We start from the raw sequence: 24,029 nt of genomic DNA, 5'->3' as shown, positions 1-24,029 counted from the left end.
CTTCCCGACGGCTTTCATATTTTCTCTCCCCACACCATCAACCCCACACACATTACCACTCATGTCTGTTCAGAGCCTCTACCAAAAGGCTACTCGAGCGTATTTGTTGACTCAGCATGTCTCGGCATCACACTCGTGCATCAAGGCCATCAACCTACTTAATACTTCGGAATCTCCCAACCACTCGTCCCTTCGACGTATGATCCATGTCCTCTTTGTTAACATTGCTACTTCCCTGGCCGAATCAAAAGACCTTCCCACCACCTTCCGAATACTAGGCCTTCAAGGAAAAACAAAAGAGGACCTGATGAATGCTGTTTGGAACAAAGTACTGGAAGGCTATGCTGGCCAAGTAGGCAACGTTGATGGATCTGTCATAGCAGTTTGGTAAGCGAAAATCTGTCTGAATTTGAATCCTCCATGCGCGCTAACTGAATAATATCAGTCTGCTCATGTCTCTGAGACTAGGTACTGCACGTATTGGTCAACAAATTGCTGAGGAATGGCTGGCAAATGTACCAGATACATTGATTGCAGAACTGGATATGGCTGGTCCAATGACTGAATCTGCTATCCTGTCCAGTGAAGATGAGGAATCGCCTATCAGTGCATACTATGAGGTTCTCGAACTCTACTCTGTCAGCATCTTAACAACCTTGCAAGACTATTCATCTGCTCGTGAATTTATTAAATATAATCCCTACATATCGGACCAGCAAAAGAAGGTAAGTTTCATGCTATGATCAAGTGACGTGGGAAATGTTTGAAAATAACACGGGTTCATCAATAGACATTTGATCAGCGTATTGAACAAAAGGAAAATGAGAAATTTGAGGAAAAGCAGCGAAAACAAGAGGAAGAACGGAAGGCGCAGGAATCTGCTGCTGCAGCGAAGGCGGCCGAGGAGGAAAAGAAGCAACGACAACAACAAGAGGCTATGAGGCAGAAGCAGGAAACTCGAGAAGTTAAACCAAAATCACCATTACCCACATCACCAACCCCAAGCCATTCAAAAGATATTCCAAATGGAAATCATGCTGAGGTATCCAAGGCTACCCCTACCTCAAGAAAAATGGTCACGATGTCAAGTCAGTGGATTGAAAAGGTCAAACAAATGTCGATTGATTCGACTTCAATGGCATATATTCTCTTTGTTTTATCTATAGTGGGATTACTGGGATCTCAGAGAGCTCGGTTAAGAGCAGCTTTTCAGCTTGCTGCTAGTAAATTATGGGCAACCCTCCAAATGGGAACAAAAGTTACTTACGTTTAAAAGAATTGGCAATAAAAGATGTGTCAGCATAACATTGACACGTGATAACAATGAAATTGGCTACCGTCCGAACTCCTCCCACACTCCATCCCCAGCTTTTTGCAGACCGGCATGGCTGATCAAGACTTGAAGCAGTTGGCCGCTGCTCTACACCAGAGCTATTCAAAATACCTTAACACACGAGATCTCGAAAGCCTTAAGCATCTGAACCAGTACAACTCGCATCTTCCCTTGTCCTGGTTCACTCCGCAACTTCTGAATGCTCTTCAGGCTCATTTTAGCACTGACGATGCACAGGCACAACCTCCCATCTTTGGTTTATGGTCAACGTGGATCCGTCGTCTTGTTCTCTCTGGAGGCGATTTGAGTGAAGCTCAGGCGCAATTGACATTTGTCGTGAAGCAATTCGAGAATGTCTTGTCCACGGAAAACGCCGTCGACTGCAGTCATGACGAATCTGTTAAATTCGCTGTGATTGCTCTCAGCTGCATGACTGGTATAGATACCGGTGTGACGAATGACATGGAACTGGCTAGGATAATGTCTCTGGCCTTACCCATAGCGGTGTGCTCACCTCAAGACAAAGATCTACAAGATACGATAGATGCAAGCTTGTCTTATTTCGTGGGCAACACGACCAGCCCCGAAGCCATTACATTTGTTCTGTCAGCATACACAAACCATCTTGGACACCAATTACGGCGAATCTTCTTACTTGTTGAGAATGCCTCGGACCTTCGGTGGCAGGACAAGAATAATGGCCCGTCATTAACAATGTTATGGGATGCTCTCCAAAAGGTTGAAAGCGAAAAGGCGTCAAAAGCTGCATCTGTTAGTGCCATCGCTGGCCTGGTGTAAGTCTCAAAGATCTTGTAAAATTCAGTGCGGATGCGCATTAATTTCATCTTTTCGTAGCCGTATGTTACAATTTGCAAAAGGAAATCGCTCAAAGTCGGTGCAGCATATTGAAAGGGAGGGCGAATCCGTCATTGTTAATTACTTGAATGATGTGACAGCTCAGTGGAGAAAATCTACTGATGCCGAGGAGATCAGTACGATGCAAGGTATATTAACTTTGAATATGTAGTAGCTCTTATTTGGGAAATGGTAACCAATTTAACCCAATTCTCGGCAGATGTCACTTTATTCATGGCAAGTCAATGTATACCAGCAATGCCACAAAAGGGCTTGAACGCGTTGGACAATGAGGTAACTATCACTGTTGGCAGTGTTCCTTGCAGCATATACTAACCCAACTTTGTTAACAGACAATGCTCCAGTGCCTGATCGATGGCTTGATAACCAGTAAAAACACCTGGGCAAATGGATCCTTCTTCCGAAATATACCATGGGAATCCCAGTCAGCATTAGAGGCGCTAGAACATCTTACAGCAAACGAAAAGTTTAAAGACATTGGCCGACTTTGTCGAGCGATTGGCAGAATAATAGACACATCGTTACAAGTGCAAGTCAAGACAAAGAGCGCCAAACCAGCAGAATACATTACACAAGCAGTAGAACGGTAAAGCATTGACTCACAAATGATTTGGTGGGCATGGTACATCTGCGCTTGAGCCTAATACTTTTTATCACTTAGTTTGACCGCATTTTCTTATAATCTGTACGTCGATTGGGACCAATGCACAAGACAACCAGATTACCCCACACCGCCTGCTTCTGCAGCATCAACCGATAAGCCTGAACCAGGCAAGTACAGCAGCATTTTTGTATGCAAGCGAATCTTTATTAGGGAATCAAACTAATTGTTTCAATAGCAGCCGATCGACCTGTCAATGCTCGGATACACGAGCAAGTGTGGAACGTCTTTAAGACCGTCCTCTTTGGCTTTACTACTATTTTATTGGCGGTGGCTGTAGATGCAGTTGGGGGAACAGGCTTTGTACATGTTCCATCTGTTGGTAAGCTCGGCTGCGAACACACTAGTGCAGCGTATTCCATACCCCTACTAACACGGCATCACGTATCTGCTTCAGCACAAGACATTGTTGTTTCGTTTGCCAACCTCAACTTCATTACTGATCACTTAGGAGTCGCTAACGATTTCCAAGCCTATCAAAACACTCTGGCTGCTGCAGTTACCTTCTTGAAAACGGATGACCAAGTACAAAATCTTAATAACCTGATGCGTGATTCTTTCCGAGAATACTGTAAGCATTCACAGTCCTTGATGTTTAACCACTGTAAAACTTGACACTCATAATGTCACCCCTCTAGATATCTCAAAGTACAGTACGAATAGCACACTGGCTCTCACTTCTGTTCAGCAGACAAGAGTATTGTTCTTTGTGGACTTGCTGGAACAAGTCGTAGATCTCATCAATGACAGCACACTAGAGAACGACATTCTTCCTGTCATTTATCAATTGCTTGGCGACGACCACAGCAAAGCCTTGTTCGAAAGCGCGCATGCTGTTGTGTTGAGCATTTTTGAAGCCAAAAAACCAGTGTCAAGGGAATTGGCATGCGTATATGCCAAGATACTCATTGAGGTAAGGCACACCTTGTGGATTGGATTGTAGTTACAGCTTTGGTATTTATTTGTACAGTCAACTAATAGCACTAATGTATTAAAATCGAAATTTACAGAGCTATCCTAACAAGCTGTCGCATCAACAGTTGCGACTAGCCTATACCAACATGGTACAAGCGCTATGTGAGATTGATGACTCGGTAGCGTGGCTGACAGTGAATCATTTGCGACAACACATTGATAAGCTGGATGAAAAGGACGTCATACAAAGATCTCAGTTCTTGGTGACCTTGATAGATCAAATGAAGCCCATATCGCTTGGACCTTTCTTCAGCATGATGATGAACGATATTGGAAATCTGATACGCAATGAGTCTCCTGCTAGTGCTGTGGCGCTGCTGAAAATTGTCTTCGAGACAGTCAGCGGCAACAGCATAAGCGATATGCGAAGAGTAGATGCCGTTTGTTGGTACCTTCAATTGAAACGAGATATTGAAGCCAAAGCCCCAACTTCGATTGTTCCTTCTATTGGAACTGACTCGCCGGCGATGTCGTAAAAAAAAAAGAAAGAAAGAAAAGTAGAGTAAAAGAATAGTTTCTTGTAGCAATATAATAACCCAAAAAAAAAAGAAGCAGGTCGGCTTCCACACTGGTGGACCAATTTTTTCTGTGTGTTTATACTGGATTTCGCCTTTGCTCATCACGATGTTCAGCGTCGATCAACCCTTGCAGATTGATACGAACATAATCTTCATCTTCTTGAGTGGTGTTGGGGTAAAACGAAGGAGGGCTTGGGGGAATTTCGTTGATGGTTGGCTGCGGTACATTAGTGTTATTATCATTGACGTAGGTAGGTGGTGGTGGCAAAAGGGTGACAACTGGATGCCGATGTTCTTTTTGGTTGTCGATGAGGAAAAAGTAGCTGTCGGGTAGACGCATGGCGTGGAGAAGCTCACGTACTCTTGATTCTCGTCTTTCTCTCTCTGGTGCTGCCGCTTCCATGGCTGCTCTCTCCTGTCTTCGTTTGCGGAAGAAGTAAATCGCAAACCCTAGGTACACAATCAGCGGTATCCATAGCAACAAAGCAACTGGAGGCAACGATGGGACAATGACAGCGACAGCGCCTACAAAGGCAAGCACTACCAACCAAAACGCAAAGTACACTCCATGGAATTGCGTCTGTAGCCCTTTCCAACCACCTAGATGATGGCCTTCGTCTTCACCATGTTCACCGTGCGGGTCGCTCTCAATGGGATCGAATCGTTTATAGCTCGGGGGTCGAGAGAGAAGACTCGACATGGTGAAAATGGAATTGCGAGGAGTATGTGAGCGCCACCTTGATTGTGATGGAGCATTGGAAGCTATAGAGATACGAGACGTTCGGTGGGTAAGAGGGACTGGCGTTGCTAATCCAGACGACAGAGAGCTACGTCGACTTAATGTATTTGTGCGAATCTGTTCGATACTGTCATCATAATCTGACGGAGTGATTGCATTTGGAAGACTGCTGGGTACAGAGTTTGGATACTCCTGTTCCGAGACAGAAGATAGTGTTGTCCTTCGTGATAACTGAATGGGTTCATCTGGTACGGTCAGTGTGTCTGGTGATACTGTCGTTGGTGTAGACTGTGCGGCATTGGGTATCTGTGTGTCAGGACACATGTTAAGAAAAATGTTATAGAGTGAAAAAGGTTAGAAAAAGTTTGGGAAAGGAGGTTCAGTCGGATGCAAACAATTTTTTTTTTTCAATTATGTTTCATCATTGAAACATCTCCAATATTATATATTTTTGGTCCGCCTTCTGCGTAGTAAGGATGATGTCTATGAATCAGAATAACGTACTAATAATAGCAAAAATAGCTGATATAATTCTATTGCCATCCTTCTACGTTTGCCATGATGGACCGCTTCTCTTGGAGGCCAGTTCCTGTAATTGCTGTGGTATCAAATGTTTGTTGTTACGGAGGAGAACCATCAATTGCATGATTTCGCTCGGCGGAATCACAAATTCCGGGATCTCCCTTCGTAGTTCAGGATACAATTCAAGCAAGCTATCCCCGCCCACCAATCGATATATGTGTTCCATTTGATGGTGAGTGGCATACTTGAGCTGCAGATGCAAGTCCATACGACCTATGAATGTATGGCAATGTAGTGCTTGTAAGAAAAAAGAATGGCTCAGCTTGCTTTAGGCGTACCAATTAAAATGTCTTACCTGGTCTTATCAAGGCTGGATCCAACTTGTCAATATAATTCGTAGTCATAACAAAAATTATGCCTTCCTCGAGAGTGTGCCCATCCAAGACACCAAGCATACTTGACAGTCCAAACTTTTGATCATCTCCTCTGTCTGCCTTTCCAGGATCTCGTCTATGAAGGACCTATAGACACAATGAGGCTAAATGATCGATGAGTGAGAAAATACGGAGCCGAAAAGGTAAACTCACGGGTGTCATGGCATCTATGTCCTCAAAAACCACAATGCTTTTGCATGGAATGCTTGCAAATGCACTGAGTAGCTCTGAGTCGGAATCGATGTTGTTCAAGTTCATAAAATAGATATCTCGCTTGAGAGTAGATCTACGGCAAAGTGTTTAGCCAACGATCATTACGTTTCATACGATCCCCGCACTGGTACCTACGCAATAGCGAATACCAGGCTTGTCTTTCCTGTTCCGGGACAACCATACAGAAGGATCCCCATTCGCCAAGGTGATCCGATACGACTATAGAACTCCTTACTGGTTTCAAAGCTGTTAATGGATCGACTGAGGAGCTCTTCATGTTCTTCAGTCAAGGCTACCGTTTCCAGCCCGCGAATTTCCGGAAGATTGCATACACGAGTCCATTTGCCAGAGGCTGAATACTCATAGCGAGACCTAATGGTTCTCTTCTGTGCTTCCACCATCTCCATATACTCCTTTGCTATCTTTCGGATAATCTTGCTTAAATCTTCCACAGTATTCATACCCGACTGGGGCTTGCACCATACCTCTATTGGAGGTTCAGTAATGGCACCAAGTTTACGACTGATCAGATCATCTGGTGTATTAAGTTCACGTGGAGGTTGACGAGAAGATTCTTCTTTCTCAATGAACCGAGCGCTGAAGCAAAAACCTTCATAACGAATCTCCACAGCTGCGATTAGCAAAATGCATAGAGGTTTATTCAGTCCAGGTGTTCTTTAGAAAACATGACAAAGTATAGACGTGGCAGGCCCGAAACATAACTAAGGTGATGGACTCAGAAAAATGAAAATAAAAATAGGCTTGCCTTGGTTTAAATCGGGGACAACATTAAATATGGGCGGATTATTCTCATCGTGACCGATGTCTAAGCAGGCCTGAAGCGAAAATGAGCCAGATGTCCAAGACTTTGTTCGTTCCGATATCAGATATGCCAAAGATTGATGGAATACATTCGCAACTGGGGGAGAAGATCATTTTCAGAACAAAATCGCTCAAAGCCAAGAAAATGTTTAAGTCATAAACAAGTATAGCAATATGGGCTACATTACTGACTGTTGTGATATGAGTCCGTTATGGACGGATGGATGGTGACCGATATTGACTGACTGCCTTTTCCATCGGGTATAGCTTTTCTTGAAAAATGATGCGTTATGTAGGTGACTATCATTTTGGTACTTACTATCAGCAAGGCAATAGTTGCTGTAACGATAAAGTGATCTACGACATAGAGTCCAGATTTCAGACCATGTCGTTCAAGTACGCCATCCAAGCGATGAGGAACCCAGGCACATAAAAGTGTCTCAAGTTGGTTGTATGAGAATAAAGGTATTAGTGGCGATAGAACTTGTAGATATGTGTCGACAGTAGGGTCGTTTAAGTTTACAGCCATGTTTGCATTGGGGGGGATGGTAACAATGGCCTGCTGCAAAAAGATGAGGAATTTCAAACAGCGCGGGGTGCGTAAAAATGAAATTGAGCTCGTTACGCTTTTACCGCCATTGTCGGCAACAGCCCGCACTACATTGTTTGCTTGCTTTCATGGATGGAATTTTTGATTCTCACCGCAAATGCAATTAAATTTTAAGACGTTAAAAACATCTTTCTACATAAAAGCATCTGTGTTCTGGAGCAAGGTCTGTCCATAGCTTTTATTCATCATGGGAAGTAATCCATTTGATGACCCTTTGCCTGGAAACCAGCCCCGTGAAATCCAGTAAGCAAACTTGCACTTTAAAACGTACAATCTATCCATTACATTTTCTGAACAATTTTCATCTATAGCATTCATGTTGAAAAAGTACCAGCAGAATGCAAAAGACCAAAGAGATTTAACCGAGCCATTGCTGTCACCTGCATCTTTGGATCAGCTGTTGTTCTAGGATTTGTGTTTGGTGGATTTTGGGGTAGTGATACCCTCGTATCATCCGTACCAGCTGAAGATATCAAAGCAAACACTCCCTCACATCGACTTGGAAAGCGCGGCCTTGAAGGACGATTCCAATCATTGATTGATGGCAAGATTGAAATAGCAGAAATCTTGAATGATTTGGAATTTTCTGACAGTGCCCGCCCTAATCCATCTGTACCTCCGCTATCAGAGCCTTTCCCATACGGTATCAAGCCAATCCGTGGTATTAACCTTGGTGGATGGCTAGTCCTTGAACCATTCATCAAACCATCTTTATTCAAGCCTTACAACGAAGGTATTGAAAAGGTTCCAGCTCCCAATATCACCGACCGTATTGTGGATGAATACACGCTTACAAAGGCGCTGGGTCAAGATAAGGCTTATGGAGTTCTCATGGAGCACTATGAAACATGGGTTACTGAAGAAACCTTTGCTAAAGTCGCTCAACTTGGTTTCGACCACGTTCGTATTCCACTTGGTTTTTGGGCTGTCAAAACTTGGGAAGGTGACCCGTATGTACCAAGATTATCCATGGGTTATTTCCTTCAAGCCTTGGAATGGGCCCGTCAATATGGACTTCGAGTGAATGTTGATTTACACAGTGCTCCTCAATCGCAAAATGGATGGAATCACAGTGGACGCCAAGGTCAAGTTCATTGGTTGGCCAAGGGAACTACCAACGGCACACAAGAGATCAGCCAAATGTTGGAAATCATCGATGCTCTAACCCAAATCGCAGTAGCTCCAAGATACAAGAACACTATTCGCATCTTTGGTGTACTTAACGAGCCAAATATGCGCCAGATGGAAGTTCACCAGCTGCTACGATTTTATGATTCAGCCTATCGTCTTGGTATGTTGGTTATTATGCTAATAGAAATTCTGAGTATTCTATCCGTTCGACCCCTAACATTTCTTTTTTATTTTCAATAACAGCTCGCGGAGCTGGTTTTGACGGTTGGATCAGTGTCAGTGAAGGATTTATTGGTCTTGACAAATGGAAGGGAAAGATGCAACGATATGAAGGGATCATGCTTGGTTAGTATCACTGAAGGAGGAATAAGCTGTATTGAATGGTCGATTTCTAAATAATCATTTTTGTTAGATGCCCATGTTTACCAAATTTTCGACCCCTACTCCATGAAGTCCACTTACAGAGACAAGGTAGTTAACGGTATCTGCCAAGGCGCTAAGAACTATATCAAAAACTCAGACAACCTGGAAACTGGTTTTGGACCCACCATCATTGGTGAATGGAGTGCTGCTGATACTGACTGCGCTATGTGGTTGAACAATGTTGGCCAAGGTTCCCGCTGGGACGGTACTTTCTACGATGAACAAGGTAATCTCACTGCCAAGTCCTGCCCCAAATGCTCATGCAAATACAGAGGTCAATCATCCGTCTGGCCATCAGGATATCAGCAGTTCCTCCAGATGTATGTCGATGCACAGATTGATGCTTTCTCAGGAAGCTACGGATTCTTCTTCTGGAACTTCAAGGTTGAAGGAGGCTCTGAGCCTCACTGGTCTTACTTTGATCTAGTTGTAAGTATCGCGACCTTATGTCGATGAATAATAGCCTTGTTTTGCTAACACATCTCTCTTACCATTTTCAGGATCTGGGAATTGCACCTGCCAATATTGCAGAACCAAGTTTCAGCTGTGCTGAGGTAGAAAGGGTGCCCAAAATATTTAACATGACAATCGCACCAAAGTTGTGAGCCATTTGAAAACAACAAGTACATAACGTAAACAACCTGTAAAATAAACATTCGTTATGATTTCCCAACCATTTCTCAGAGCCATTGAGCTCTCTTCCCAGTCAATAGCAATTACTGAATGCTGTCCATATCACAATTGGCATGGTAACTTTTATTCGATGATAGATCTATATTTTACAAAACGATTCGGTAATATTACAGTTTGCTGGCAATGATAGGCGTAGAACTAGAGAAGTGTGTAGTAGACTTTGTAGGGTTGCGGAAGTATTGATGGGTGGCATTCACCAGAGCATCGATTTGGTCTATGGTATTATCGCCGTGTAGGCAGATTCGCACGCGCTCAGTTCCCTTTGGTACAGTTGGCGAGAGTATGGGTTTAACGTTGAATTTCCGAGCTTTGAGATATTCAGCTAGTGCTCGAACTTTATCATTACCTTGATGGAGGTTAGAGTCTGAAGTCATGATATTTGTATGTCAACTGTGAAACTTACCATCAAGTACGATTCCTTGTATGGGGCTGGTGGATGGAAGTAGATGGCCATGCGGTAAATGAATAGTGTTTTTAAAATGGCTAACTAGAGCCATAACGTGGTGCTGTGCCTGAAGAAAAAGACAATGAGTAATACTGAATGGCAAAAATCCAAGTCACATGCGGCCAAAGAAAAAATCATAGTGTGCCCTCACCTCTCTGGTTACGCCTTGTTCCAACATCTGGTATGCGCAACTTATACTGGCAAGACTGCTAAAACCCATGAAGGTAGTATAGATGAAGGATCTCGCGTAGTTGATCAAATAATTTTTGAGCGTCTCGGTGCCCAACACAGCAGCTAAAATAGTTGACACCGGTTTAAGAAAAAATAAAACTGGGGTATTGGGAAAATTTAGCAAAGACACTTACCACCATTACTAGCCATGGCTTTTCCAAAGGTATGTACCCGGGCAAAGATCTCATCTTCCAGGCCTTCCTGGCAGACTACCCCACGACCATTTTCTCCGAAAACACCCGTCGCGTGAGCCTAACATCGAGCGAGCCCAAAACATTTAGTATGTCTTTTGGTTTTCACACGCAACGCAACGGAGCTCGAACCGAAAGCTTACCTCGTCCACAATGACCCAGCCATTCTCATCCTTCCTCCAATATTTTCGAAGCATGGCGATTATTTCCTTTAGGGGAGGAATGTCGCCGTCCATGGAGTACACCGTTTCCACCGCTACAAAAACGTTTCGGCGTTTCTGTTTGGTTTGACCCTGAGAGCAGATGTCGATAATCTTTGACTCAAGATCAGTCACACTGTTGTGTTTGAAGGGTATCTTTGATCCTGCGCGGGAGAGCTTCATTCCTTCATGCACACTAGCGTGAATTAGCTCGTCATAAAGAATGATGTCGCCAGGTTGAGGAATAGTGCTGAAGACACCTGAGTTTGCATCAAATCCAGAATTGAACAAAAGAGCAGCTTCAGCATGATGGAACTTTGCGATACGTGCTTCCAAGTCCAAGGCATACTGAGAGTTGCCATCCAAGCATCGCGATCCGGTGGATCCCAAAGGCGGATGTTCAAAGGTTTGCAATTCTGTCATGAATCGGTCTCGAAAGTCCTTTGACCGGGCAAGTCCCAGAAAGTCGTTGGAAGAGAAGTCGATTGAATCAGGAGGGTTGACAACGAGCCTTCTTAACTTCAGTATGTCCCTCCTCTTGTCTAGAACAGTTTGTAATTGCTTGGTGAGCGACATGGTCAACTTTTGGGGAAAGGAGAAGGGTGGCAAACTCAGTTGCAACCAGGCACGACAAAATTTCTGAAGTGGCCGAAAGTTTGTGGCAGTCCGACTAATGCTGGAGCAAGAAACAGTCCGCTCGTTGACTGAGAGAAGCTGCTGTCAAATTCAATCGCAAAAAAAAAAAAAATCAAGCCATACATAGATCGAAACGTTCTTTCATGTCAGAATTCGACAACGCTTCCAACCACTTCATACAATGGCTGAAGGCCAATGACGCTACCATTTCTGATTCGCTTGCCATTAAAGACTATCGCTCAGAAAAGGCTGGGAGAGGCGTAGTGGCAATAAAGGACATAAAGGTTAGTAAAATAAATAACTATTTTTGATGAAATACGTGTTTTTGACAAAATACCAAATGACAATGCACTCATTGGGACTTTAGAAAGATGAACTTTTGTTCTCTATACCTCGAAAAGTCTTACTCTCGGAAGAAACCAGTCAATTGGCGACCAAGCCGGGCATGAAGGATATCCTTAATTCGCAGCAAGGCTGGGCTCCGTTGATTCTTTGCCTAATGTACGAACTCAAGTCGGAGAACTCATTTTGGAAGCCCTATCTGGACATTCTCCCCAATATATTTGACACCCCAATGTTTTGGGAAGAGAAAGATATTGACGAATTGGCGGGTACTGGTGTCCCAGGTAAGAAAATTGCTGGTACATTTGCTGGTGTTACACGGGACATAAATTGCTCTGTACAAAACGCGGTGCATGTCATTGAGTGAACTAAAGAGAGCCATCTTTGGTAGATAAAATTGGACGGGACGATGCGGAAAATCTGTTTAAGAGCACCATACAACCCATTATCAAGGTAACCTACGATAGGAGCGAAAGGGTTTTACTCATGGGCTGAACTGATACTGATGCACCGACCGATAATGCCATAGAGCCACCCCGACGTTTTTGACGAAAATGTCCATAACCTTAATCTGTTCCATATCTGTGGGTCTTTGATTATGGCTTACAGCTTTCATGACGAACTTACACCCAAGCCTTCCAGCAAAGGCGATGAGGAGGAAGAGGACGATGAGGAAGAGGAAGAAGGCATTATTGCCATGGTACCAATGGCGGACATGCTCAATCACCGCACAGGTTTCAATAATGCACGTCTTTTTCATGAACCGGAGGCTTTGCAAATGAGAGCCATCAAGGATATCCAGGTCTCAGAGCAGATTTACAACACATATGGCGATCTGTGCAACGCAGACCTGTTACGGAAATACGGCTTTGTGGATGAGCCCAACGACTTTGACATTGTCGAGATAAGCGGCGATTTGGTATGCGATGTGAGCTGCCCAGCCGACGTGACGGATGAGGAGAAAGATGCTAAGGTCAGTATAAAAGATTTATACAACGTTACTATAAATGAGAACACAAAATGCTCAGCCCAATGATAGGTCACATTTTTGTTAGAAGAGGATGTGTTGGATGAGTAAGTCATGATGGAATGCTGAGACGAAACATGGAATGATTCTTACCTTATGTTCCGGGTTCAGCTACTTTGTGATTGAGAAGAATGGAGATATTCCTCCTGAACTAATTGCCTGCGGTAAGTAAGCGTTTATGCCAAGATAAGCAAGCTGAAAAAAATAGATAACATTGACATGATCAATGGGGGGTCCACAGTGCAGGTGTTTATGATGTCAAGTCAGGAATTTTCCATAGCTTTGGAAAAGCGGAAAGTGCCAAAACCCAAATTGACGCCAAGCGTGATGGACAAAGTGAAGCTCATTCTATCCAAACGACTTGAGCAATACAAGACCACTTTAGAGGTAAAGCGCAAGTGTTTGGCTACGTAACGCTGTCATCATGTTGTCGACTAACCCTACAAATGACTTCTAGGACGACGAAAGAATGCTATCCAATGCAGATGACCTGTCGACCAAAAAGTACAGTAGTATCCTAGTTCGAGCTGGAGAAAAGCGCATATTACAGCAAACTCTGAATGAGGCTGATGGCCCAAAGAGGAAAAAGCAGCGAAAATAAAGTGACGTCGATGAGCTTGTTTCGTGGGCGATCCCCCTTTTCCCATTATGAGCGAGAGGGTCCAGACTTTTGTCCATTCGAGATTCCAGACCGTCCGCATTGCTGAGCATCGGCCTGCCCTATTCCGCGAGCTTTCCGTTTCCCCTTTACTTTATAATCATCCATCCACTTATCATCTATTTGGAGCACCTCCTCCTTCTCGCAAATCATGGCATGGCCATTTCAAGGCATGCCGACCGACGCACTGTGCGGTTGATAAAGCATCGACCGCCCAAAGTGACATAAGGATCACTGACACGCGATTGATCCAAATAAAAAATACCTTGGGCTATCAAAAATTTATTATATGCTAGGTATTTTAATACTATCAACTGTATAAATACATCCTTCACTCTCCCACTTCTTTCTCACTTCTTCTTTTCCCTATCTCTCTTTCTGCCCTGCATGGCCTCTTCGCCTCTTCTACCCACTAATTGCTACCCTCCAGTGTCTCCCTCGTTGTCAACGAGAAGTCCCGAGGCCTTGATTTCATTTACCATCCAAAACGTTGGCAGTATCTTGGAATGCTCAAAACAAAGGCGAAGTCGACATGAATTGTTGCCACACTTGGCTCACTTTGTGCGAGAAACATACTTTAAATGCCAGCTCTCACCCACCGTCTTGATTGTCGCTCTGATCTACCTGGAACGTCTCAAAACCAGTTTACCAGTACAAGCTCGAGGAGGTACGTTGCATACTACCATTTGCATGCATCTGTTCATGAAACCGCTCCTCCCCATTCACACCTCCTTTCCTTTTAGACTTTGACACCCCGTACAAAATCTTTTTGGCTGCCATTGTCATCGCCTCTAAATATACAGAAGATTATAGCTTACAAGCGACAGTCATTAGAGCCACCATTGCCCCAGTATTTTCAGCTAGAGAAATGAACGAAATGGAACGAAGTTTTCTAGGACTCATCAAATTCAACCTTCATGTTGATCTCGCTCAGGTGGAGCGATTTGTACAACAGCATGGTGCACAGCTTGAGCTGGAACTCGGCCTCTGAACACGAAAGTGCGATTTTCACAATTTTCTATGTACATTTTTTTTTTGCTATCCCCACCACCACCCACAACAACACGGTCATGATTTACTCACACACACACACACAAGCCCGACCAGGATGTTGGATTGAATTGAGCCTGTCATCATTTGGCCTTTTACCCTACACTACCTTTCTTGATGTATCATAAATTTCCTTCATACTACTGTACATATTCAGCTTATCAACCCTTTCCTGCATAATGTCATTTTTCTTTTCAGCGAGAGCCACAATATTATGTAAGACTTTTTACGCATTGAACAAAAAACCATATAAAAAAAAAAAAATTTGCAGACAAGATAACAAAAGGTTTTTCACATCTCAAAGCACAATATGGTATGCTTTGCCTCGTCGTAAACATCCCAGTTTGTGGCAATGGGAAGGGAAAAAAATAGCTTGGCTGGCTGACGAATTTTGCATGTAACGACGGGCCGGCATGGAAATTATATCCTGCCTATGCTTCGTCTACCTGATGCTCATGTCGTTTCACCGACGCGGCTAATTCTCTTGCATACTCTCCTACCTACCGTTGACTTGTACCTTCTGCGATCATCCCCGCGTAGTCGTACACTTCGGTCATGTCTCATTGGCTACCATGCTCTCCTACCTTTGCTGTTGACAAGCAATCATCCCGCCATCGACCTATTTTTGGTGCCTACGCCCATATATGTATGCGCTCAGAACATGTCGTTACCAGCGCCACTGCCTCCAGTGAAAGACATTGTCTTATCCTTATGCTCCGTTATGCTGGAGCCAAATCCTCCTCCAGACTCCACTCGCATTAGGCAGCGAGGGGTCTTAAAAATGGCTCGCGGAGCCCTCAAATATGGTATTAAATTACTACTGGTACCTTTATTGAGTAATGAACAGGATTTGCTTCAATTGCCTTTCTATTCGCCTTTGTCTATTGGTAATACATTAGGCTATGGAGCAGTGCTTTATTGCATTGTGGGGTCCGTCACCGACGTGGTGACAGGTTTGGCGCAGGCTATCATGAATAAGGATCTCATGGAACTCATGGATAACCCGTACTTCGCCTATAGGTGAGTGTAGTGAACTTGTGTTAGATAAGTGTGCTGTGGAAACGGTTTTACTAACGAGCTCAAATGTTGCTGTCAGTCTGAAGGATTTCTGGAGCCGGTGAGTACCCCAGCAGGACGTTTGGTCCGTCCTACCAGCTTTGCATTAGAAACTTACATTCACCTCTTCTTTCAGTCGTTGGAACAGAATCATGGCCAATATGTTTCATCGTTCAGTCTTTGCTCCCACTAAACAAGACCAGACTGTAGAGCAAAGACGATGGAAAAACTCCCTATCGGCCATGACGACATTTGCTGCCTCGGGTGTCTTTCATGAGATTCTAGTGTCATCTTTATTCAGAGAAACACATGGAGAACATATGGCGTTCTTCTTACTACAAGGTCTTGCCACAGTTGCTGAAGTGCAGTGTTTGGGCAGCCATTACGCCCCGAAAGGAATTCAACACGTCTTATCGACGTCTTCCACCTTTCTCTGGCTAGGTGTAACAGGTCGATTGTTTTTCTTACCATTTTGGAGACGAACCTTCTTTTCTTTGTAAAAAGCCGTGTTAAGGCGTCATACTGATTCATCCTCACGTGTGTGATGAATTGCTTTTGGCTTGCTCAGCATGCATGACTTGAACAAAATAATTTAATGTACTTTAATGTACCTAAGCTATCTGCACTAAAATAGTCCTTAAAGAAAAGAATCAGCAACGTTTATTTACCTCTCTGTTTGGGCTTGTTTTGAACACCAATTGAGCTTGTTTTTCCCATCGACCGGGGAGGCTTATCGCCATTCCATACGTCTGCTCAGCGAGGGGGGCCGCACACAAACCCGATAAAGGCCACGCTCTGTTCATATCTTTGTGAAGCGAGGGCATGAAAAATGGCGATCTCCGTGGGCTGAAATCCCATTTCCAATAACAGCCATACCGACCACCACCTCCCGTTCATGAGTCCCAGGAATACTTTGTGCAACAAAAAAAAAATACCTGCCCTGGTGGATGAACATCTACCACCTTCATGGACGAGCATGTGGAAAGGGGTTTTTCAGTCACCCATGGTCTTTGGTGATCAAAGTTCCATGGCAACATACCATCTGAGATTTTTTATTCATCGTCAACAATTATCGTTTGGTGTAGTCTGTGCATTAGTTCCTAATACGCTTGTCGCCCCAGACGGCGGCATAGCGACCAAGGGCCCAAATAGTGAAAGAGAATTTGTAATTAGGGTATGAAATCATGCCTGCCATAAGGTTAGTCCATGCTTCTAGGGATTGAAAAAAAAAGGGAAAATTCGGCTACAACTTACAGTTCTTGTTGAAAACGCCTTCAATGGACTCCTGAAGCCATTCGCCGTTTTCTTGCTGTCTGTCCATGATTAATTTAACTGCGCGGCGAATAGGTTCCTCGTTTGGATACTTGGCATCCAATAAAGCCAGCACAGCATAAGCGGTATTGACAACTTGCGATTTTTCATTTTGACAGTACACCCCCGTCTCGCAGGACTATGTCGAACAAGAATGTAAGCACGGCGTTCAGTAAGCAAGGGCATCCATAACTATCGCACCCACCTTGTATTTCTCCCCCCAACCACCATCTGCCATTTGCTTTGATAACAGGAAATCACAGCCCCGTCGTGCGTGATCGCTTCATGGTCAGCCAGCCCGATTAGTAAAGGAGATCGCCAAAAAAAATTCAACCGTTTCCTCCAAAATACTACTTTACCTGTTTTCATAAAACTCTCCAATGCTAGATAAACTAGTCAGAGAGAACATGGCGGCATAGGTAAAGCAGATTGCCCACGAACCAAACCATGACCCATCAGGACGTTGACTTTTCTTGATATATTGCAAAGCACGTTGTGAGACCCGCCTATCACAAAAAGGTAAAAAAAAAAAATTTGGTTAATTGCGGCTCACCGGCGGTGCCACAAATGTCAAATCTTACTCAATATCTGCACGACGGTAGTCGGGATCCGTTTTCTTGAATGCACTCAAACCGGTCAAAACAGCGGTGGTACACTCTGGATAACTGTATTCTATCATAATATCACCAAACACTTCGGCAGGATTGAGCCACTCTAGCCATTTTGGTCCCCGAATACACTCGTAGGAAGCAAATCCTCCATCGCTGTTTTGCATGCTAAGCATCACATCCACCGAGTCACGCAGTCGCTCCTTGGAGACAAGTTGAGGCATGCCTTCTATGCTTTGCATGGCCAAAGTAGCTTTCAGGCCCTCAGCAGTACAATCAGAGACCGTGTAGCCTTGGTCGCGAGTAGAGAATGGCCATGCTCCCTTGGAAACATGGCGATAGCATTTTTGGTGGTCGGGCACATTGCGTTTAATCTGACAGTCGTCCAAAAATTCTAGGATCCTCAGCATATTGGATCGATAATCAGAATGCTCCACCAGTCGAGCTTCGGTACATGCTTGGGCAATGAAGGTGGTATCCCAAAGTTGGCTGCCATTGGTACCGTTCATCATCATACCTTCGGGTCCCATCCACATAAAGTCGGCGTTCCGCTTGACGTGCTCTCGGAATTCCCTAGAGTCTTTGCCGTAATGGTAATACACCACCAACCAATTCAATGCTTTGTTGACGGGACCAATATCCAAGAAAAATGTATTTTCGTCCTCCATTCTGATTTGATCGATAGTGAGATCCAAAGCATATTTGCGCAACATATTAATTTTTCCCGGGATCATTTCATAGTAAGTGAGCGCACCTATGGACGAAATGCGGGTCAGTAACATGCAACCGCTAGGCCTCTGATTACGATAATTCTCACCATTGAGGAAATCCATGATCTTGGTATGGGGAAGGAACAGGTCAGCTTCGGCAACATTGTTCCTCTGGGAATCCCAATGAATTGAATCGTAAGGCTGGACATATAGTTCGTCTCGAAGTTGTAAGATAAAGTCCGTTGGTTCGGGATTGAGACGCTTTGCATAAATGTATCCCATGGGAAGGTACACCATACGAGTATGGACCCACCAGTTGCCGGGGCAGAGGGGGATTAACTGTGGCAGTGCCCTATGATTCGAATGGCATGAGGTCGAACGTCTTTTTAGAGAAATGAATAGCCATTGAACCTACCATAATTCGGGCGGAACGGGATTCAAACCTTCCCATTCGTACAAGCTCATGGCACAAAGCCAGAACTTTCCCCACGCGGGGGCAGCGACAGCACCACCTATTGAATTTTAACAAGGACGGTTAGATTATGTGCTTTAAACACCCTAAAAATGGACATGGTCAAAAATGCTTCATACCAAGCTTGTGCAACGTGGCTCTGGCCTTGATCATAGCGGGGTGATCTGCCGACAGACCAAGGATTCGCAAAACAACGTAATTAAGAGCGGTACCAAACACAGTGGAAATGCCTTCAATGTGAATTCCCCAGCCTCCGTCGTCCTTATGCGCTCGGTTCAACAGATATCGGATGATTTCGAGGCGCATTGGTTCAGGTACAGGGACTCCAGTGATGTAGTATGTAATAATGAGACCTGGGATCAAAAACCTAGTAAAAAAAAAAATGGGCGAAATGAGTGGAATGAAATGATACCACTATAAGTTAATACGCAGATCTTAGTACATTGGACCGCCATATTCGCCTGCCCAATGGCCATCTTCGGTTTGGAGCTCCTTGTAAAATTCAAAACCGTTACGCGCGGTTTCCAAAGGGGTTTGTGCACGAGGCAGCTTGGGGGATTCCTATGCAATTGATAGCACAATTAGATATGGTTCGTGGTGGAACTATGAAAGAAACCAGTCTTACGAACGGTACGCCGAGAAAGTATTTGTCCCAGCGGGTCTGTGGCCATTGCTTTAAATCTTCATCGGATTCCAAGTAGTGCCATGTCTGAGCTCCATGTTCAACTTTCAAGCGCCATCGAGTTAAATCAGTAAACTTTGGAGTCTTGACGCTGTTGATTAAGGCAGATGGAAATCTCTCGGTTTTCACCATACTGGGCAAAGGAACTGTCAACCGAACGGAGTCGCTGCCAGAAAACTAGGAATTTAGGAATTTCATGAGGTTTCGGTGACTGTCTCTGCATCATGCTAGAGCGGCCCAGCACGCAGATACTTTACCCCATCCAATTTGATAGAAAATCTCTGAAAATCCAAAAACTTGAACGCTGGTTTATTTATGCGAACTTAGATTATAAAGATATGGTTGATCTAAAATCGTTTTTTACAAAAGTATAGGCTAGGGTATCATTTGTAGGTATGGTGTGTGTTCACTGTATTTGTCGATTGGGGCTGGCGGCTCGTCGTCGCGCAACCATGTTAGCGAATCCACTGGTCAAGCGACCTCTTTCCTGTGGCACATCGGGCAAATCATTAGATCCATATCTTGATGATCGTTGGCTGCTTTGGGATCCTCCAGGAGAGTCAAGTGAATAATTTGTGTCGTAGGATGGGGTTCTTTTAGGTGCACTGGTAGGGGCAGATGGTGGTGGGGTATGGTAGGCTGCTTTACGTTGCATCCAACTTGAGGGCTCTGATCCGCTTCTTTGCGAAGGAGTAGGAGATACGCTTCTCAAATTGTGTTTCTGGTTGGACATTAGGATCTATATGGACGTGTACAAGAGTTAGATTTTGTTAAAGTACGACACCATATCTAAACTACCAGGCTATGGTACTGACCTGTTCCCTATCCACATTTACATACTCTTCTGAGCTATTGCCTTCGCCCTCAGAATCATTTTCATACCTTGGGGCTGTCTCAGACATCATTTGCAGACGTTCCATTTGCTTAATCAGAGGAGCCATGTTCTGGAGACGTTGAAGAGTCTGATTTATGTGATCGGAGCTTCTTTGTAAGCCAATAAACTCAGCCTTTCCTTCCATAAGATGCTCTTGAAGCTCTTTAACTTCAGCTTGCAACTGACGTATTTCTTTCGAAAGGCCGTCCTTTTCCGTTAATAGGCGCTTGATATCAGCTTCCAGTACTTGTTTGTTGGCGCTGAGCTTGCTTTGCATTTCAATTAGACTATTGAGCTGATCAGTATTGACTGACTTGGATTCCTTGGGAGTGTAGCCTGAGTAATTTTCCTTCTCGCGACTACTTTCCAAGTGCTCCATCGCGCGCAGTATCAAGTCTTCAATCATCTTGTACATAACACCAGTATAATCCTCAAGGTGGTTGCGCATGCCTTCCATGGACTTGTCCATGTAGCCTCTAGCATTGTCTTCATAGCGCTTCAGTTTTTCATCAAGAATTGGGCTCATGTCATTGGATTTCTTGGATATGTTATAATTCTCAGTGGCTGGCATAGCTTGCTTAACGGCGTTCTTGATGATTTGCTCAAATCCATGGGCACTTCCACCAAACTTGTCTAGTACTCTGAGAGTGCGCTCCATAAAGCTACGGGTATTTTGAAGCAATTGAACAATTTCGGCGCTATTTCCTCCATTCACTGGCGTCGAGCTGATCATAGGTCCACTCTTATCTCTAGGAGACATGGGGCCATTCTGCAAAGCACCAACTTGTGATAGCTCTGTCAATCGAAGCTCAGTCTCAGAAAGTCGATCTAACATTTCATCCATTTGCCGCATGTAATCTGGAAGATCAGGTATGGCGCTATTGTCAATTTGATTTGCCACATGTTGGAATAACTGGCTCAACACACTGAGGCTCTTTTCTTGTTCATCAGCGCGTCGACTTTCATGTTCTCCAAGTTTTTGTAGCTCAGTGGCCAAGACATCGGATATTTGCGCCTGAGAATCTCTCACTTTACGATAGATCTTCTCAAGATCGTCAGGCTTGATAGCGGTGTGATTGTCCCTGGCATCTTTGAGAGTAGACTCCATATGTGACATAGCGCGGGCTGAGTTGGCTTGCATTTGTTGCATCACCTCTGACAAGGACTCGTATTTTTCACTGATCTCTTGGAACGCCTTTTCGCTGGCCTTTTGCATTTCTTCCACCAAAGTAGCCTCCTGTGTTGCAGCTGTTTGAATGGTTTCCAAAACCTTGGACATTTCTTCACTTTTGCTGTTATCCATATCTACTTTTTTGTTGTGCAACGTTTCAACAAGCGCCATCAATGCATCAAACTTGCTGGAGATAGATAGTCCACTTGCAGAAACGTCAATAGCACTGTCCACCTTGTCTTCTTCAGAACTGCTTCCAATCAGCTCGCCCTTAAGTTCAGTAATTTGCTTTTGAATATCTTCCAAGATCTTGGCCTCTGGCTTGATGTTATGAAATTCATCACCTTCATCAAGTTGTACCAATTTAGCTACGTTCTGATGAATGACCTCATATCCCTTCTTCGCATCCGCCATAGCATCACTCAGTCTTAGTATGTCGTCTTGAATTTCGACCACGCGGCGAGACTCCGTACTTGAACTTTGCATCTGCTGTGAAAGCTTGGAGAGATCTAGTCTCATTTCACTGACAGCATCTTTAATAGCAGCTTGTTCCAATGAGAGCTTTCCATCCATTCTCAAGCCTTCGACTTTGCTTTGGGCAACCAGACTTTCAGCTCGATGATATTGTCGCAATAAAAGCTCATTTGTCGCTTCAAGATCGGTGGCCTTGGTCTTCCATTTTCTTGCGTCTTCTTCAGCTTGTTCCAATCTGTAGTGGTCCTCGGAGTTACGCTTCATCAAGATCATTTCGTTGCGCTTTTCGAATTCGCTGCATTTACCCTTCCAGATACCTAGTTCGCGCTCCAAAAGTTCAGTTCGTGTTTGGGATGATCTTTGGGAATCTTCCAGCTCGCGCTTCATGGCCTTTTCCTTGGCGTTCCACTGCTCTCGTAGCTTCCTTTCTTTGACCATGTATTCTTCTGTTTGCTCCTCTAACTGCCTTTGAAGTTCAACACATTCTAACTCTAGTTCAGAAGCTACGTTCTGTAAGCCCCTAGTCATGTTTTCGGCATTAGAAACTCGATTCTTCAGTTCACTTTGAGATGCCAGCGAAACCTTGCCCATGATGGCAGTTAACGCGACCACCCAGTCCTTACGATCCTGTGGATCTTCAGTGGCAAATGATATGTCATCACGCTTGATAAGCATTCTGAATTCATACTTGATGTTTTGGTGATATTGTTGGCTTCTAGGCTCGACTTCCACCACTTCAGACATATCGAATGTTTGATGGTGACTGACGAACTGTTCCATATAGACACGATGTTAATACAAAAAATTTGCATGACATCATAAAATTGATTTGAAATTTCCTACTTTTTCGTCTTTGTATAAATTCAAACTTCCAGGTTTGATAGCATTTCCATGTTTCGCCACCGCGTAGTAGAGTTTCCATTGCTGTACGACATGCGAAACAAAAACAAATAATCAGTCACACACTTGATCATCACGCAAAGATCAGGATCATATCATTACCATTAAGCTGTTCTTCTTGAAGATCCATCCTTCCTTGGCTACCTTTGACTCTACGGAGGGGCTGTTGTCTTCGGAACCCGCATCGTCATCATCTATTCTAGACGTGCTCATTGACCGTATGGATAAAGCGGATGATGATGGTGAATGGTGAAGTGTGGGTGATAATTGTGGTTGTTGTTGAACAATATGATGCTGCTGTTGAAGCGATGCTATAGACTGTCCTGATACCGGTCTTCTTGTCAGCATCCTTGAATTTGTACGCTCCGGAGAATCCTTGGAAGATGTGGATGAGGGGCTGGGAGATGGAGATCGCCTGGTGTATTCTGGAGCAACTGAACTTCTTTGAGAACCTGGAGTTGAGAGGTATTCACTATACATTATATTTTCCAATGATGTTCAGGATACTTTTACGTCTCGAAAGGATTATAAATGTGTAAGAAAAAAAAGGACGAAGCTGAGTCGAGCTTGTTTTTGGAGACTTCAAAAATTATTGTGGAGACTGAATTTGGCAATGTGCCAACAACAACCAAAAATGGATACCACCCAAACATGCTACCCAGTTCAGGTAAAAAAAAGAAACGATTCTGCCATAACAGACGCTTTCTTGCCTACGACAAGGTGCATTTTAATATTCAGCAATGGACGTTCTTGAAGGGGCAACCCCGAGGTGCCCTGCAGAGCAGATTTCTTCTTGGCGGGATGCATCGGTCATAGAAACCGTACCCGCCCGCCCAAAATTTCGGCAGTTCACTATAGGTCGCCAGTTTTTTTCACCAGTACTGATTGAACAAACCCATCCAATAACATACATCCTTGCACAAACTTTCCTCATGTAAGACAGTAACAAAGAGATGTCAGATTAATAAAATACTATGGTTTCGCAAGCGGAAGTAGTTGCCAAACCGTTACTGTTATGGAAGAAAGATCAATAACAAATAA

At 44.0% G+C, this 24,029-nt stretch overlaps 12 protein-coding genes across 12 annotated transcripts; 6 read left to right on the top strand and 6 right to left on the bottom strand.

The window, feature by feature from the left end:
- The first annotated feature begins 1 nt into the window (after window position 1).
- K450DRAFT_246821 (uncharacterized protein) lies at window positions 2–840 on the top strand. The gene has a single exon (XM_051589974.1). It carries the CDS (start codon window positions 453–455, stop codon window positions 741–743), a length of 291 nt encoding a protein of 96 aa, XP_051443447.1. The 5' UTR covers window positions 2–452; the 3' UTR covers window positions 744–840.
- A 525-nt stretch (window positions 841–1,365) lies between these two features.
- K450DRAFT_246816 (uncharacterized protein) lies at window positions 1,366–4,380 on the top strand. The gene is made up of 9 exons (XM_051589973.1): window positions 1,366–2,127; window positions 2,189–2,337; window positions 2,409–2,482; window positions 2,542–2,795; window positions 2,871–2,980; window positions 3,049–3,192; window positions 3,268–3,441; window positions 3,509–3,783; window positions 3,881–4,380. Exons 1-9 carry the CDS (start codon window positions 1,385–1,387, stop codon window positions 4,319–4,321), a joined length of 2,364 nt encoding a protein of 787 aa, XP_051443446.1. The 5' UTR covers window positions 1,366–1,384; the 3' UTR covers window positions 4,322–4,380.
- On the bottom strand, window positions 4,344–5,537 carry K450DRAFT_246814 (uncharacterized protein). The gene has a single exon (XM_051589972.1). The coding sequence runs from the start codon at window positions 5,424–5,426 to the stop codon at window positions 4,440–4,442; it is 987 nt and encodes a 328-aa protein (XP_051443445.1). The 5' UTR covers window positions 5,427–5,537; the 3' UTR covers window positions 4,344–4,439.
- On the bottom strand, window positions 5,538–6,961 carry K450DRAFT_246810 (uncharacterized protein). Its single transcript, XM_051589971.1, has 4 exons — window positions 6,407–6,961; window positions 6,212–6,344; window positions 5,980–6,145; window positions 5,538–5,897 (listed from the first exon to the last, which is right to left on the bottom strand). The coding sequence occupies exons 1-4, from the start codon at window positions 6,730–6,732 to the stop codon at window positions 5,650–5,652; spliced, it is 873 nt and encodes a 290-aa protein (XP_051443444.1). The 5' UTR covers window positions 6,733–6,961; the 3' UTR covers window positions 5,538–5,649.
- On the bottom strand, window positions 6,863–7,946 carry K450DRAFT_246806 (uncharacterized protein). Its single transcript, XM_051589970.1, has 2 exons — window positions 7,286–7,946; window positions 6,863–7,190 (listed from the first exon to the last, which is right to left on the bottom strand). Exons 1-2 carry the CDS (start codon window positions 7,620–7,622, stop codon window positions 6,994–6,996), a joined length of 534 nt encoding a protein of 177 aa, XP_051443443.1. The 5' UTR covers window positions 7,623–7,946; the 3' UTR covers window positions 6,863–6,993.
- Window positions 7,757–9,928, top strand: K450DRAFT_189817 (uncharacterized protein). The gene is made up of 5 exons (XM_051584446.1): window positions 7,757–7,946; window positions 8,015–8,994; window positions 9,078–9,179; window positions 9,247–9,686; window positions 9,758–9,928. Exons 1-5 carry the CDS (start codon window positions 7,891–7,893, stop codon window positions 9,860–9,862), a joined length of 1,683 nt encoding a protein of 560 aa, XP_051443442.1. The 5' UTR covers window positions 7,757–7,890; the 3' UTR covers window positions 9,863–9,928.
- Window positions 9,929–9,981: 53 nt separating this feature from the next.
- K450DRAFT_246799 (uncharacterized protein) lies at window positions 9,982–11,812 on the bottom strand. The gene is made up of 5 exons (XM_051589969.1): window positions 10,961–11,812; window positions 10,761–10,878; window positions 10,547–10,689; window positions 10,354–10,462; window positions 9,982–10,296 (listed from the first exon to the last, which is right to left on the bottom strand). Exons 1-5 carry the CDS (start codon window positions 11,591–11,593, stop codon window positions 10,058–10,060), a joined length of 1,242 nt encoding a protein of 413 aa, XP_051443441.1. The 5' UTR covers window positions 11,594–11,812; the 3' UTR covers window positions 9,982–10,057.
- K450DRAFT_246787 (uncharacterized protein) lies at window positions 11,696–13,796 on the top strand. The gene is made up of 8 exons (XM_051589968.1): window positions 11,696–11,937; window positions 12,021–12,279; window positions 12,387–12,448; window positions 12,525–12,968; window positions 13,035–13,069; window positions 13,134–13,186; window positions 13,264–13,409; window positions 13,480–13,796. The coding sequence occupies exons 1-8, from the start codon at window positions 11,797–11,799 to the stop codon at window positions 13,621–13,623; spliced, it is 1,284 nt and encodes a 427-aa protein (XP_051443440.1). The 5' UTR covers window positions 11,696–11,796; the 3' UTR covers window positions 13,624–13,796.
- Window positions 13,714–14,873, top strand: K450DRAFT_246779 (uncharacterized protein). The gene is made up of 3 exons (XM_051589967.1): window positions 13,714–13,976; window positions 14,111–14,347; window positions 14,424–14,873. The coding sequence occupies exons 1-3, from the start codon at window positions 13,970–13,972 to the stop codon at window positions 14,669–14,671; spliced, it is 492 nt and encodes a 163-aa protein (XP_051443439.1). The 5' UTR covers window positions 13,714–13,969; the 3' UTR covers window positions 14,672–14,873.
- K450DRAFT_246774 (uncharacterized protein) lies at window positions 14,874–16,483 on the top strand. Its single transcript, XM_051589966.1, has 4 exons — window positions 14,874–14,946; window positions 15,035–15,750; window positions 15,827–15,847; window positions 15,923–16,483. The coding sequence occupies exons 2-4, from the start codon at window positions 15,164–15,166 to the stop codon at window positions 16,284–16,286; spliced, it is 972 nt and encodes a 323-aa protein (XP_051443438.1). The 5' UTR covers window positions 14,874–14,946; window positions 15,035–15,163; the 3' UTR covers window positions 16,287–16,483.
- A 278-nt stretch (window positions 16,484–16,761) lies between these two features.
- On the bottom strand, window positions 16,762–19,773 carry K450DRAFT_246765 (uncharacterized protein). Its single transcript, XM_051589965.1, has 10 exons — window positions 19,513–19,773; window positions 19,330–19,448; window positions 19,007–19,254; window positions 18,831–18,927; window positions 18,523–18,767; window positions 17,679–18,459; window positions 17,457–17,603; window positions 17,303–17,378; window positions 17,041–17,236; window positions 16,762–16,974 (listed from the first exon to the last, which is right to left on the bottom strand). Exons 1-10 carry the CDS (start codon window positions 19,699–19,701, stop codon window positions 16,880–16,882), a joined length of 2,193 nt encoding a protein of 730 aa, XP_051443437.1. The 5' UTR covers window positions 19,702–19,773; the 3' UTR covers window positions 16,762–16,879.
- A 448-nt stretch (window positions 19,774–20,221) lies between these two features.
- On the bottom strand, window positions 20,222–23,158 carry K450DRAFT_246761 (uncharacterized protein). The gene is made up of 3 exons (XM_051589964.1): window positions 23,091–23,158; window positions 20,452–23,012; window positions 20,222–20,308 (listed from the first exon to the last, which is right to left on the bottom strand). Exons 2-3 carry the CDS (start codon window positions 22,866–22,868, stop codon window positions 20,302–20,304), a joined length of 2,424 nt encoding a protein of 807 aa, XP_051443436.1. The 5' UTR covers window positions 22,869–23,012; window positions 23,091–23,158; the 3' UTR covers window positions 20,222–20,301.
- Between the last annotated feature and the right edge of the window lie 871 nt (window positions 23,159–24,029).

The sequence above is a fragment of the Umbelopsis ramanniana genome (assembly GCF_025399195.1).
Source record: "Umbelopsis ramanniana AG unplaced genomic scaffold K450scaffold_38, whole genome shotgun sequence".
Lineage (NCBI taxonomy): Eukaryota > Fungi > Mucoromycota > Umbelopsidomycetes > Umbelopsidales > Umbelopsidaceae > Umbelopsis > Umbelopsis ramanniana.
The sequence above is the reverse complement of the archived record's forward strand: the minus strand, read 5'-3'. Positions and strand labels throughout refer to the sequence as shown.

Bases quoted from the DNA above. Each gene is read 5' to 3' on its own strand.
- K450DRAFT_246799 (XM_051589969.1), bottom strand. From the start codon at position 11,593: ATGTCGCTCACCAAGCAATTACAAACTGTTCTAGACAAGAGGAGGGAC. The intron at 10,879-10,960 runs GTAAGCTTTCGG...GCTCGATGTTAG, and splicing joins GCTGGGTCATTGTGGACGAG to GCTCACGCGACGGGTGTTTT. The intron at 10,297-10,353 runs GTAAGTTTCACA...ACCTCCATCAAG, and splicing joins ACAAGGAATCGTACTTGATG to GTAATGATAAAGTTCGAGCA.
- K450DRAFT_246821 (XM_051589974.1), top strand. From the start codon at position 453: ATGTCTCTGAGACTAGGTACTGCACGTATTGGTCAACAAATTGCTGAG.
- K450DRAFT_246806 (XM_051589970.1), bottom strand. From the start codon at position 7,622: ATGGCTGTAAACTTAAACGACCCTACTGTCGACACATATCTACAAGTT. The intron at 7,191-7,285 runs GTCAGTAATGTA...CTTCTCCCCCAG, and splicing joins AACGGACTCATATCACAACA to TTGCGAATGTATTCCATCAA.
- K450DRAFT_246787 (XM_051589968.1), top strand. From the start codon at position 11,797: ATGTCAGAATTCGACAACGCTTCCAACCACTTCATACAATGGCTGAAG. The intron at 12,449-12,524 runs GTAACCTACGAT...ATAATGCCATAG, and splicing joins CCATACAACCCATTATCAAG to AGCCACCCCGACGTTTTTGA. The intron at 13,070-13,133 runs GTAAGTCATGAT...TTCCGGGTTCAG, and splicing joins GAAGAGGATGTGTTGGATGA to CTACTTTGTGATTGAGAAGA.
- K450DRAFT_246816 (XM_051589973.1), top strand. From the start codon at position 1,385: ATGGCTGATCAAGACTTGAAGCAGTTGGCCGCTGCTCTACACCAGAGC. The intron at 2,483-2,541 runs GTAACTATCACT...CTTTGTTAACAG, and splicing joins TGAACGCGTTGGACAATGAG to ACAATGCTCCAGTGCCTGAT. The intron at 3,193-3,267 runs GTAAGCTCGGCT...TATCTGCTTCAG, and splicing joins TGTACATGTTCCATCTGTTG to CACAAGACATTGTTGTTTCG.
- K450DRAFT_246761 (XM_051589964.1), bottom strand. From the start codon at position 22,868: ATGGAACAGTTCGTCAGTCACCATCAAACATTCGATATGTCTGAAGTG.
- K450DRAFT_246779 (XM_051589967.1), top strand. The intron at 14,348-14,423 runs GTACGTTGCATA...CTTTCCTTTTAG, and splicing joins ACCAGTACAAGCTCGAGGAG to ACTTTGACACCCCGTACAAA.
- K450DRAFT_246810 (XM_051589971.1), bottom strand. From the start codon at position 6,732: ATGAATACTGTGGAAGATTTAAGCAAGATTATCCGAAAGATAGCAAAG. The intron at 6,345-6,406 runs GTAGGTACCAGT...ACTTTGCCGTAG, and splicing joins AGCCTGGTATTCGCTATTGC to ATCTACTCTCAAGCGAGATA. The intron at 5,898-5,979 runs GTAAGACATTTT...ATACATTCATAG, and splicing joins TCCAGCCTTGATAAGACCAG to GTCGTATGGACTTGCATCTG.
- K450DRAFT_246774 (XM_051589966.1), top strand. From the start codon at position 15,164: ATGCTTCGTCTACCTGATGCTCATGTCGTTTCACCGACGCGGCTAATT. The intron at 15,751-15,826 runs GTGAGTGTAGTG...TGTTGCTGTCAG, and splicing joins AACCCGTACTTCGCCTATAG to TCTGAAGGATTTCTGGAGCC. The intron at 15,848-15,922 runs GTGAGTACCCCA...CTCTTCTTTCAG, and splicing joins CTGAAGGATTTCTGGAGCCG to TCGTTGGAACAGAATCATGG.
- K450DRAFT_246765 (XM_051589965.1), bottom strand. From the start codon at position 19,701: ATGGTGAAAACCGAGAGATTTCCATCTGCCTTAATCAACAGCGTCAAG. The intron at 18,768-18,830 runs GTAGGTTCAATG...TTCGAATCATAG, and splicing joins CCCGTTCCGCCCGAATTATG to GGCACTGCCACAGTTAATCC. The intron at 17,237-17,302 runs GTGGGTGCGATA...TGTTCGACATAG, and splicing joins GTTGGGGGGAGAAATACAAG to TCCTGCGAGACGGGGGTGTA.
- K450DRAFT_189817 (XM_051584446.1), top strand. From the start codon at position 7,891: ATGGGAAGTAATCCATTTGATGACCCTTTGCCTGGAAACCAGCCCCGT. The intron at 7,947-8,014 runs GTAAGCAAACTT...TTTCATCTATAG, and splicing joins AACCAGCCCCGTGAAATCCA to CATTCATGTTGAAAAAGTAC. The intron at 8,995-9,077 runs GTATGTTGGTTA...TTTCAATAACAG, and splicing joins TGATTCAGCCTATCGTCTTG to CTCGCGGAGCTGGTTTTGAC.
- K450DRAFT_246814 (XM_051589972.1), bottom strand. From the start codon at position 5,426: ATGTGTCCTGACACACAGATACCCAATGCCGCACAGTCTACACCAACG.